This window comes from Amblyomma americanum, chromosome 6, assembly GCF_052857255.1.
Source record: "Amblyomma americanum isolate KBUSLIRL-KWMA chromosome 6, ASM5285725v1, whole genome shotgun sequence".
In the NCBI taxonomy this organism is placed as follows: Eukaryota; Metazoa; Arthropoda; class Arachnida; order Ixodida; family Ixodidae; genus Amblyomma; species Amblyomma americanum.
The window spans coordinates 60,062,570-60,075,969 of NC_135502.1; the positions used below are offsets into that span (position 1 = coordinate 60,062,570).

General features: G+C 48.8%; 1 protein-coding gene across 1 annotated transcript; it reads left to right on the forward strand.

Moving 5' to 3' along the window:
- Positions 1–383: 383 nt before the first annotated feature.
- LOC144094740 (uncharacterized) lies at positions 384–10,010 on the forward strand. The gene is made up of 3 exons (XM_077628648.1): positions 384–1,118; positions 5,229–5,377; positions 9,695–10,010. Exons 1-3 carry the CDS (start codon positions 490–492, stop codon positions 9,931–9,933), a joined length of 1,017 nt encoding a protein of 338 aa, XP_077484774.1. The 5' UTR covers positions 384–489; the 3' UTR covers positions 9,934–10,010.
- Positions 10,011–13,400: the final 3,390 nt, after the last annotated feature.

Genomic DNA, 13,400 nt, shown 5'->3' on the forward strand with positions numbered 1-13,400 from the left:
ATTTATGCGAGAGTGAAAACCATCAAACCTATTAGTTTTGTGGATATGGTCTTTGTGGTGCGTGAAAACGGCATAGCGAAGCTTAAACGCTGGCAGAACAGCATCTTCGTCCCACGAGGCCAATATACAAACTAGCAGTTCAGCTTACGCTACTTGGACATGCTAATGACCGCCTTCGGCCTCCCCGGCGGTCGCTTTTCTCTTGCTTTCAAGACGCTCGAGACACGATGCAGGAGCCTGTCAAGCGCGGAGCATCACGCGTCCCTCACCGCGGGGCCAACGTAACACGAACGTTATCCAAATCCGTGCGGTCAAGCACCCAGGAAGACGCGAACCTTATCTCACGCTCATCGCAATCTTATAAGAAAGCCCGCGCCTCTCTCGAGGGCCTCAGTTTTTGCCAAAAGCTGCGCCCGCGCGGACGGCACTACACCGACGGATAGGCAGTCGGGCAGGCAACGAAGGGCAGAACAGGAACCGAGGACAGAGATGAGTACGGGCGTGGTGCTGCTGGCGCTGGTCGCGGCGGCGGTCGCGTCGCCTTCGTGCCTGGACACGAGCAACCACTACTACGACGAGCGGGAGTACACCTGCCAGGGCTTCACGAGTGTGTCGGACTTTGAAGAGCACATTCCCAGGGACCTCACCTACCCTCGGTTGCGGTTCGTCCTCAAGGAATGCCTCGTGGACCACATTCCTGGATCCGCGTTCGTCTCGGTGCCCGCGCTCTCCCTGGACCTGGACAACTGCAAGGCCAAGACGTTCTCGAAGCCGGGCGCCAATCCGTTCGACGGACTCGAGGAGACCGTGTCCCGGATCGGCTTCATGCACAACAGCACGCTGCCCGAGTCGTGGCAGCTGCTCAAGAACCTCAACAGGCTCAAGGAGGTGGCCTTCTACATGATGGCCGGCCTCGACCTGACGCGCGACTACAACAACCTGCCGCAGAGCATCCGGCGCGTGCTCATCTTCCGTTCGAGCATCGTGCGCATTGACGAGAACTGGCTGTCGGGCATGAGCAACCTGGAGGAAGTGTGGATCCAGGAGAGCGACCTCAAGTACTTCCACCGCTCCATGCTGCCCCGGCCAGCGCCCAAGCTGTGGCGCTTGCACTTGCAGTAAGCCCGCCACGCACTCTGCCATTGCATTCCTATTGGCCTTGCGGCATGCTATAAAGTGCTGCAGAAAAGCACTCAAGTCTCGTGGTAGCCACTGGTAGTGGCAGTAACCGTGGAACTCACGGCAGCAAGATTATGTAAGAAAAATTGATCTTCGTTGATTTGCAGTTGCCGTGGGCTCATGAATAGAAGTCAAGAGGGCTGGTTGCGCCGATGTATAGGCTTGAAGTGTAAGGGTCTCGGCTAAATATTGAGCCACGGCGAACTTAGAATAGATAGCAGACATCCGCGTCTTTTCTGAAGCGTGCTCTTGCGAGAGACTCCTTGCGGAACAGGAAGGTCATGGGTATACTTCTTCGATTACAAGGCTTCCGAAACGCATTCGTCCATCCTCTCCAGGCGATCCGCCTGAGCAAAGCACACGATTAGGTTAGACATCCAAATTTTGTTTCTAATTCTCATTCAGGTTTAGGTGATAAAGTTTGTGTGATTCGGTAAATATTCAGTGCTTAATTCGTCTGTTTGTTTGTTTGTTTGTTTGTTTATTTATTGATACTGTCAGCCCAAGAAGGGCTTTTACAGGAGTGGAGAAAAATATACAACAAAAAAAAGGCAAGTCCCGCTCCAAGTCGACAACAAAAAGACAACGAAAATGCAAAGCAGAGGTAGTATATGTAAGAAGTGGCACGAAGTGAATAAGTGAGGAAAAAAAAACGCTCGTATTATACGCATCAGAAACAGAATCTACATAGACGCAATCATATCAGGAAAGATTACAGCCTCTAACCCAGCTGTAGAAGCACTGACAGTTGAAGATATGGCAACTGAATCTGGCAGTTCATTCCATTCTCTAATCGCTCTCGGAAAAAAAGCTGTATTTGAAAGTATCATTGCGTGTAACCGCTGGCTGTATGTATAAACTGTGCCTGTGTCGGGAGCGTTGGTCCAGTGAAATTACACAAAATTCAGGTAAGTTAATTTTAACCTGGTTATGAATAATTAGAAATAAAAATTTTAATCGGTCAAATTTCGTCCTTAGCTCTAAGGGGGGAAGGTTTGCACGCCTGTATAGTTCAGTAGGAGAGTGCCCGCGTTGGTATTTATTAAATATGAATCTTGAAGCCAGTCGTTGAACCCTGTCCAATTTATTTCTGTTAGTTGTGTGGGTGTGTGTGGGTCCCATATTATTTTAGAATATTCAATAATTGGCCTTATTAGCGTCTTATAGGCTATGGTTTTCACTTCAGGAGTTGCATTATACAGTCTGCGTTTAGATCGGTTTGCAGCCCAACTCTATTTGGGCTGGTTACAACGAAGTAAGATCACCTGATATCTGCTCATTGTTTCTAAATAAAATTTTAACGATTAAGTTTCGTGATAAAAGGACATGCCGGTGAAGTGACACAGCTAACATGTAGAATAAATTTCATGCACGAGTAATTAAAGGCAATAAAAAATAACTTCATATTTCTGCATTTAACTTAGGACGAAATTAAAGGGTGCATGATTCTACTAGTAAGCTAAGAGAAAAAAAAAACACGTTTCGCTCATACTTCGTTGATAATGGTAGCACTCGCTGACTGCGAGTTAATTGAGTGTTAACCTTGTTATGCATGGAGCTGTGCGCAGAGCAAATTTGTGCTAGGAAAGCGTAATCCACTTCAGGCTGATGGGAACAATATATGAAAAAAATTGCGGCCGATCAATCTCAGGGTATACTACGAGCGACCAGTGCTATCTGGTTCGCGAAACGACTAAAGCAATGATGACGTCATGCATGCTTGCCATTGACACCTAACTCCGTTGCCACTGCTTCTGAACTGCCACTGAACACACACAAATAGCCGCAGTCGCCTATCAATGACTGGGCGCATTCGTGGCTGAGAGGAAGAATGCTCTGTATCAGTCTGGATTAGGTCTTCCGGCTCGAATTATGTTGCCCATAATAACGGCTTTAACCACAGGGTGCACGATTGTCTACCGCTCAGCTCTGGCATGAGACATGCGGACTAGGCTAAGACACCTATCGCTACAAAAATTATGAATAACAATACGTCGCTTGTCCGTGCTTTGATGGTAACAGTAAGCAAAAACCAACGCCTCTGCCACGACTTTGTGGTCCATTTATGTCTCATGACTTTGCATAGGGAGCTCGATTTACCCAACTAAATAATGACAAGTGTGAAAGCACGCTTCAACTCCTAACAAGCCGACCGCAGTCACACGATTACGTAGAGAAATCATGCATTGAACTTCATGCCCAGACAGATCGCAGTTGCCTGGCGACCTGTTACCGCCTACATATAAACTTAGCGTACACCACGTCAGTTTTATCGGGCTTGGCCACTACGAAAGCGATTAGAAGAGCCAGGAGTTCATCGTATGCCCAAAATGTACGCTTCACTTTCATTGTCAGATAGGTTACGCTACGTGACACGCACTCGACCGATCAGGTGGCACATATCTTTCACTCCGGCACTGTGCTAAATCCCAAACATTGGGACGAGTTGCTACAGTCACAACACAGCAGATTTTTTGCGGCGGTTCGCCCAGCAAGCATGCCGAGTGCTCCACTCAACGGTACGAGTTTTGTTCATCGCTACACTAAGACGCCCCCCCCCCTTCCTTTCCTTGTTCACATACTCGTTTTTTTTTTACATTTCACGAAGCCTGTTCGATATGCATTTTTCAACGGCGCCACAATGGCTTTTGGAAAGATGCATGCTGAGTGCTTTCTATTCATAACACTATTCCGGCTTCAAAATCACACCGAGTTTATCTCTCGACCGTTACACGGGGCGCCGGAAGCTACGGTCGAGGTCACCGCGTTCTTGCTTGCCCGCGTAGGAACTGGCTTTGTCCCGAGTTTGTAGCTGCGCAGCCCGACCAGCGTTCCCACGGTTGTGTAACAAAGCAGCGAGCTTTCCTTCGTTTTCTCTTTGTGCATGCGTGATTGAGAGAGAGAGAGAGAGAGAGAGAGAAGCCGGCTGGAGGAAGTTGGCTCAGAACAGTACTGTTAGTCGTTGGGCATTCTGTGCTGCATGGCTTTTTTTCTCTTTTCGTGAGGCTTTTAGTGCGAAAGAGAGTGAAAATATTTATGCGAAGAAAACACTTTGACTTCGTCCGAAAATTTAAACTTGGAAAGAACTGCGCTTCAAAATGAAAACTAAGGTGAAACGAGGGAGACATCAACAATAGGGTCAGAAAGGGCACATTCATTCCGCACTATTCACAAAGGCCTGGTGGAAAACAAAGGTGACCAGTGGCGCACGAAATGTCATCCTTTTTCCCACGGCAGTAACCTAGTGTAGATCGCTTCCTGGCATTTGCTGCGAATTCAAAAGAGGAACGCACAGTATGGAGGCTTCGCGTGGGGTTTTCTTTTCTTTCTTTTGGTGAACAATAGCTGCCTAAACAGGTGTAGTGCTTTCACCAACCTCTGATTCAGACTGGACATAATCGCTATTCAGGGAAGCACCATAATGAATAGAAGTCCCGAGTGTATGAACGCGGAAGCGTTCACTCTGTTTGTACCGCTTCCCTGAAACAAAGTGTCAGGAGTTTCAGGAGTAGACGAACTAACGCCACAAGCGAGCAAGACCAGAAATGCGTGCAAGAAGCATGTCCTGAATGCTGATGTTATACTCCGCGCAATTTCCAAAGGGAAGTCCGGTGATGTAGTTGACGCATGTAATGCGACCCGCCAAGGCCCACAACTTTTGAAGCTTCCCATACTCAGGAAGAAGACCACGTATCAAATCTGGCGGTGGATAGCACCAGCCTGTCATGTGATTTAATTTCGGCACCTTCTGATGTTGATGAAGTCCGAAAAAAAGGAACGACATCCGTCTTCAGGTGTGCCCTGCAGTCTTGTGCTGCTCGTGAAATGCCTAATTTCGCGTGCACGTGAGTGCATATGACAAACTGCTGGAACCTGCAACTTAGTCTCGGAGTGTCCAAAGGCAAATGGTTCTCTCATTTCCTTGGTCTAATGAGAAATCAAAAGCTTCTGCTCTTAGCTGGCACCCACAGGCGATGAAGTATGTTACGCGCACAAGCACTGTAGCGTAAAGTGACAGCGGTGGTGTTTCGACGTTCGATCCATTGCAGGGGCTGCGGCTTGACGTCACTTCCGAGGGACTTCAGCGACGACCTCCCGGCCATGCGGCACCTGAGCGTCGAAGAGAACCTCATCACCACATTCGACGAACTTAGCCTCGAGCCGCTGAGGAAGGAGCGCACCTACGTCGGGCTGTACGGTATGCGAGTGCGCTCTCTGTTAACGCATGATACGCTTTCTACAGAGGGATGCAACTCAAGCGCGAAGCGGCTTTTCCCGTCAAAGCAGCCACTTCCAGCCAATGGCGTTGGCCGATTCTCACGAGGCTGTCAGCGTGATAATGCGGGGAGTGGCAAATGAAAGGGGACAGACCCCTGCTTCCATTGTCGGGGATAGTCCCCGCCCTGCATTGTCACGCTAGCAGGCTCATGAGAATCGACCGAGGCCATGGGCTGGAAGGGGGTCCTTTGACGGGGAAAAGCCGCTTCGTTCTTGAGTTGTATCTGACTATAGCGAGCGTGCTGTGCGTAGCACATCGGCACACAACCACAACCATTAAGTGAAATGTATTCGAAGTCCGAAGGTATATACGTTCACCAAATCCAAAGGGACGTCATAAACCGAGTAAGTGAAATAACTTAGTGAGAGTGGTTTCCGCCGCTCTCCTGGTAGGGACCTTAGTTCCGGAATCCGGTGCCTTCAGCACCCGTATTGTCTCGATGGAGCAGCTACCGCTGCCCCTGTAGGTTGGAGCTGACCAACCGCGCTTCCCAGGTAGCGAGTGAGGGATAGCGACGGGGGATTGCCCTGAGGTCCCGGCACATGCTCTCATATAAGGTGGCAAAGAGAGGGCTCTCGCATGCATGTGGAGCAGTATCCGAGGAAGAGAGTGGCAGAAGGAGTTGTGCAGAGACGGAGATGAGGGTATGAGTCGGTTTGGAACGGTGACGAGGCAGTGGCGTCGCACGGGAGAGGCTAGGGTGAGGAGGCAAGTAAACTGTATGATCCTGTCGATGGCAGTCTAGGATTTCAGCGTTAAGATGTAGAGGACTGGGCTGGAAGTCCGCGCTGGTGCCTCTTGTGGGCCGGGTGTCTCTTCCAGTGGAAGCTGGTGCGTGAGCTCTCGGGTAAAGGCTGAACACGTTCATTTCCGACGAGAGAGGCGCATGGCCAAAAATTGAGGCTAAGTGTAAGGTAGGAAAGGAGGACGTGCATGCAGTGTTTTGTGGTCGTCTCCAGCATACGAGAGGCTGCTGAGTGAAGCTCACCGTGCGAGAAAACCAGACAGGGATCCTGGGAGTCCGTTGCTATGATAACCTCCGTTGACGGTGCACCGAAAAGGTACGAATGACGTGTGCCACGGCAAATTTAATGGCTGTAATTTTTAGGCTCAAGAAACTGCGTATTTCGTAGCGATTGTGCGAGGTGCACAGAGTCGTCTTTATGACCAACCACCGCTCTAACTCCCGCCTGTCGAGAAGGGTAAGCAGTCTCGCATGTGTAGAGAATCTGTCGTGACCGCACCGTCCGAAAATACCCGAGCGAAGGTCTGCGCACTCGCCCGTCGTCGGCCCCCACGTCGTTGGTGATTTATATTTTTAGGAACTCGGATTATCTTTATCTTTCCCATAATGTGGGCACCATAGAGGTTAGATGGGGCAATGTAGTGTCTCCGGAATAGAAATAGCAGAGGGAGTGCAGTACAAATAGACTTTTTGGGGTGTCTAGAAGCTTGGCAGACTGACTCTTGCGGTATGCGTCCAAGAGCTCATTCAGGGTGCTGTGTGCTCCTAACCGAAGGAGTCCTTAAGTATTGAGTAGATGAAACGCGCAAAAGACAGCACACAGACAAAGGATAGCAGAATACAGGAAGAATAACACGATACAGCCGCTTCTCGTGTAATTCTTTGTATGTGTGCTGTCTCGTAGTAGCGCCTGTCTCGTGTTATTCTTTGTCTGTGTGCTGTCTTTAGTGCGCTTCATCTACTCAAGCTACTCACCAACTTGCCCCAGAACGTGTTCTACTGCAATACTTTTCTTCTACAGTGGGCCCTTTTCTATATGTCTCTTCAAAAAAAAAAAGCGCCTGTCTCGTGTTATTCTTTGTCTGTGTGCTGTCTTTTGTGCGCTCCATCTATTCAAGCTATGCACCAAGTCCGTAAGTAGACGCATATAAAGGAATTCCTGACGCTTTCATGTATGCCGTGCGCACTAAAACGCCTATGGTGTTTCGTTAGGTTTGCGTGACGTTCTGAGAGGAAAGATGGTAGGAAAGCCAGCTACGGACTGAGGTTCGCACTGCGTAGATATGGTCCCTTTCTCGGAGCCTCCATTTCCGGGCGGTGATTCGACGGAGCACGTCGATGATGGTCCGCATTCGGAAGGAGAGCGCCCAGAAAGTGTGGCTCGCTCCTTCGTCGTCCTGAATGTACAAGTAGAAAATCCGAAGAAGTGGGAGTTGGTTCCCCCCCCCCCCCCCCCCTCCCGGCGGGACGCGCATGAGCGGGGAGCAATTCGAGGTTCGGCTTTTGGGCTTTCGCAAGAGGATTACCTCCGAATTCTCTGCTGCACAGATAAGCCTCCCCTCCCCCCCCCCCCCCAACCTCACCCCTCCTTTCTTCCCGTCCTGTATACGCCTGTACTACGCCATGGTCTCCTGGAAAGCAGTTTCGATCTCCCCAGGTGGTCGAAATTATTCCGGAGCCCTCCACTACGGCACCTATTCTTCCTTTCTTCTTTCACTCCCTCCTTTATCCCTTCCCTTACGGCGCGGTTCAGGTGTCCAAAGATATATGAGACAGATACTCTGCCATTTCCTTTCCCCAAAAACCAATTATTATTATTATCTATCTGTACGAGTTACACGATTGAAATCCGAAGAAGGCCAACTAAATCCAAAGACCACTCGGGAGACCTTGCTTGATGTTTTGATGTTTAAAATGTGATAAATCACACTGGCAAGGCAAACACTAAAGCGGACGGCGGATTAGGGGCATGCGCTAACTTTTATCTTGCTCTAGATGCGGACCCGACTAAGAAATTAGCGTCAGCGCTTGTTCCTTGTCTCTCTCGCGCTTTGCTGCTTGTCTTGGCAGTGCGCTTTTCTACTTTGTAAACCATAAACACAAAGGCACCCCAAGGAAGTGTTCGATTCCAAAGAATGTTATGCAAGAGAACCGAAATAAATCCTAGGCAACCCGGAAAAGGCCCAGATAGGTTTTCAGTCATTTAGGAACACAAAGAACATCTTGGCCAGTGTTATGTATAGATGCATAGCTAAACTGTGTATGCTCCAGTAGCTTTCAGGAGCGAATGATTAAAAAATTACGACGTAAGTTTTGTATAAATCCAAGAAAAAAGCAGAATTACCAGAATAACTTTTTTAATGGGAAAAATGGTCAGCAACCTTTGTCAAGATGCTAATAAGCAGATTTTTGTTGTTTACCCTCCATTTTTTGTTCTTTTGCGAAAAAAAACGGAATAAATTCAAATTGAAATCGAAAAAAACATCGTGAACATGAAGCACTTGCGGCGACTCATCGTGCACATTTCAGCCCTATTGGTGATGACGAACTAGTAATGAGCAAGCTGTTTTGCTGCGTCTCGAAAATAGTTTGCAAGGAATAACAGCATTCAGACTCAGAGCCTGATGAAGGAATATATTCTGTGGTTTGCCGCGGAATGTCGAAAATAACGCAGTACTATGCACCTGAAACCACGAAAACTGCGAAAATTAAAAAACATCCCTCAGTTGTGCCTCACAGTTAGCCGGCCCGATCCTGGCGCGCAGGATGTCGACGTTAGGCTTGACGCCCCAAATTCAACCACAGTGGAGCGAAATACGAACTCTGTATTTCAAATGCAAACTCTTCGGATAGAAAACAACCTTCCCCTTCGAGCAAACGAAGGGGTAATTCCCAACTAATCGACTCGAACAAGAGAAATGAAAGGCTCCGGAATCGACTTCACAGTCCCTTGAACGTGGTTTCCCTAAATATTCCCTCGTCGATATTGATATTCTTTACGATGGAAAGGCGTCGGGCTAGACGGCTGTGGATTCAGCTCAAGGAAGATAAACACAGCAAGAGCGTAGACGAGGGGCAGGCAGCACACAGACACAGACGTTGTGCTTGCATTTGTGGACCTTTTCTCTCGTCTACATCCTTGGGCTGTTTTCTTCTGAGAATATTGTCCTTGTGTTCTCCTGTGCGTGCTGCGTAGAGTTCCTCCGCGTGTTCCCTAAGGACGGAGGAGCTCTGATGAGCTCCAATGAAAGCTAGGTAAACATTCATACTAATTACCAGGCATTCGGGACACGTGATTCAAGTTCCCCTGCCTGCCACCACGTGGCGCATGGCTTTGAGCATTCAAAAATAGCGCGTTGACATCATCCGTGACGTCAAAAAGAAATAGAATGACCGAACGGCTGTGGAACAGTACGTGATAGGCTCATAGGCTTAGCGGTGGCTGGGCGCTGTCCCAAACTTCCGGTAATGTTCCATTCCCCGTGCTGCAGGGAACCCGCTTCACTGCGACTGCCGCATCAAGTTCCTGCTGGGCTACTCGGACAACTGGCGCTTCCCGCAGTGTGCTACGCCCGAGTCCCTGAAGGGCCGCCGCCTCAACGAGCTGACCGAGGCGCAGCTCAACTGCTCGGTCACGACCACCACCACGACGACGACATCGACCACGACCAGCGAAGCCCCGGCCGCCGTGCCAGGGGGCTTCTTTCCTTACTACAGCGACGACGTGTGACAACCGACGTGGCGCTGGCACGGCACAGACGGGGACTGCAGAGTGGGCGGGGAATAAAGGAACGGGTCCTCTGGACGGGCCTATACCACCGGAATTGGCTTACGCTGTGCGGACTGCCCTTATTTCTGGCAACATTTATAACAGTGTTCGGCACTGCCTATCTGCGAGAGATGTGCTCGGGTGCCGATGCGCTCAGCGGCCGCCCTGGTGGCTCTGAAAGACATACAGGAGGGTACGCCCTGATCTAGGAAGAAATAAAGTGCTGCAAGGATAAGTCCTTTGGAGCTAGGTACGAACTGACGCAATCATTAGTGCCTAAAGCAGTATTCGCACGGGCAAGCCCGGCAAAGAGAGATAAGCACTGCGTCGCTGGCCGGTGGAACTGCCTCCACTGCGCCGCATTCGCAAGGAGAGCCGGGACATACGAACCAGCGGGGAAAACAGCGGATGCCGCTGCAGACTTCCCGCAGAGCACGAGCTGGGAAGATTCCAGGTACGCGAAGAAAAGAATAATTGGTTATGTGAATAATAATTGGTATTGGGGGGATCTCTGGTCTCTGCAGCCTCTCCCGAAATGAGGTTCCAGCCAGACTGGGCGCTGACTTTATGATTGGTTGGGCGTCCAGTTTGAACCTATTTCCTTTATATTCGCGAATTGGATCCAAAGTATTATGTCTCTGAGTGCACAAAACTTTTCGCACGCCACAAAACTGAAAAGAAGCAGTGAAGGCGAACGAAAAGTAATACGAATAACGCTAGGGGCGACAATTTTAATTTCACTTCAAACTTTCTATTCAAACCACACCGACAGGGCATCGAAAAAAAGGAAATCCCGCCGCCACACCTTGCCAAAAAGTGTGAAGAGAAAAGCCGGACAAAAGGCTAAGCTAGGAGGGGGGGGGGGGGGGGGGGGGGGGGGGGGAGAACCAGTGTTAAACTTCCAACGCATCAAATTACTTAAAGTAAGTTTCCTATAGTGCTTACTGTAACCTGGTCACAATTCACTTACTACGGATATTGCAACCTCATTGATCAGTGAGATTCATTCTTCAGTATACGAATTTTCTCACCGATCAATAACCTTGCACGATCAAGTCGAAGAGCAGAACTCACTACTGCTTTTAAGTTGCGCATGACCTGGAATATGAGAATAAAAGTCCTTACAACAAGCAACCCAAGAGATAAGTGCGTAAACACTGAGCACCTAGCTGCGTAACGTAAATAACGTGCTATCGGGTCCACCAATACGTTCGGTTGACATGATTCTCGAAAATGTACTACCTAACCCATGTTTTGAAGTTTAACAGAGCGATGGTAACAGAATCCATAAGTGCAAAATGCGAGAAATGCACACAAAGGGTAGTTGACACGGAGGCTGACAGACAATCACAAGCAACAAGCGTTATTTAACGCCCCGCTGGACAAAGGACGCTTATGTAAGCTTCCGAATAGTTGTACTCTCGAAAATCTTGAGGAAGAGAAAAGGGTGTATCTGCAGTGTCTTTCAGCCTCTTCCAAGCTCAGTATCTTATGTAATACACAAGGAACCACCTGTGGAAAAAAGTTTTGTTTGGGGAAGGAAATTACGCAGTAGCTGTCTCAATTCTCAGTGGCCCACTCAATAGCGCCGTGACGAAAGGGAGGAAGGTGGGAGTGAAAGCAGAAAGGAAGAAAGAGGTGCCGCGTAGTGGAGGGCTCCGGAATAAATTCGACCACCCAGGGATCTTTTACGTGCACTGACATCGCACAGCACACGGGCGCCTTTGCGTTTCGCCTCCATCGAAACGCGGCCCCAACGGTCGGCTTCGAACTGGGGAAAGAAGATCGACAAACTGTGACTACCCTTGAAGAAATGTTCGCTAAACCGAAATGAGCCTTCACAGCGGTCAGTTTTGGTGAACTGATGTAAATATCGAGCATCACACTTTCACTTCCAAATACTGCAGATCCAAGGCATGTGTTATGCACCCTCTTTCTGCAAAACGCAATAATTTTCTGCTGAACCCTGGAATTCAATAAGGCCACCATCGTAAACCGGGCGAGTTAGTCTGTGCTTCTATGCGCCGCGTGTTGGGCGGCGATTCTTGCCTCTCCTGAAGATATTCATAAGCTAATGTTTTCATGCTACTTGTCTTTTATTATTTTCTTATTTACCAAATGGGCTTAGAGTTCCTGTTTTCGTCGTATGTACGATTCACGCACGTGCGATTGATCCGTAGTTCCCGGGTTCGAACCCGACCGCGGCGGCTGCGTTTTTATGGAGGAAAAACGCTAAGGCGCCCGTGTGCTGTGCGATGTCAGTGCACGTTAAAGATCCCCAGGTGGTCGAAATTATTCCGGAGCCCTCCACTACGGCACCTCCCTCTTTCTTTCTTCTTTCACTCCCTCCTTTATCCCTTCCCTTACGGCGCGGTTCAGGTGTCCAACGATATATGAGACAGATACTGCGCCATTTCCTTTCCCCCCAAAACCAATTATTATTATATTATTGCCGCCGCAAGTGGCTAAGGAGAGCGCAGTGCAAGAACCAGTGTGCAAGTGATTGCGGAAAAGGAAGCAACGCTAGAGAAAGCGAAAAGCTAATCGTCAAGTGGTATGACAGTGTGTGTGCGTCAGCGCGGCTCCGATAACATGAGTGCACGAATATAATCTTTTCCTTCTAGCTTCTTTAAGCATTTTAATTGTTTTGTTGTTTTTTTGCAGCAACTTCCCGCTTGAGCGAACTCCAAGAGACCTCGAAAAGAAGTTCGCTTAACTGAAAAGTTTATTGAACTGAATCTCAATATATATGAAATGCACAAAACAGCGCAACGCCTACAAAATAACAAACCTGTTAAAAAAAATATTTAATAATGTGCAGGAATGTGTACGAAGTGCATAATAATCTGTCTGGCTCATTTGCATAACTTACTACTCACGTGCATGCATAGGTGCCGTATTTACTCGCATATTGATTTGCGTTATATTACGTTGAGCATCGCAATTGTGTTAACCACACTTACTTTTGTTTCACACCTGCGTGATAGTTGCAAGTGAAATGTATTCCTATGTGCATTTTTTTCCTGGTCACCATTTCTGCGAGTCATGTACACGGGGGCCTGTACCTTTGTCAAGTGAACTAACTTGCACTTTTTGTTCGGGCCTCCTTCCATTTTTTTTATGGAAAAACAAACCTGATCCTGATACGCCGTGTAGATCGAAACCCCCCCGCCCTCAACTTTGGAAACTGAAAAAAAAAAGAAAAGGTCGAGAAGCCTTATTGGTCGTCCAACGGAAACTCCGATCCGCCAACATTCCGCAACAGCGCATCACTTTTCCGAGCTGCGAAGGCTCCGTCGGACACTCGTCAGAGGAGATGACGCACACGAGCGTCTAGCACGAATTCCGAGCATGAAGCATGAGCATGAAGCGCCGAGCATGATGCATGAACACTTTGCCCATTGAGACGCGCCATAGCATGCGCGATA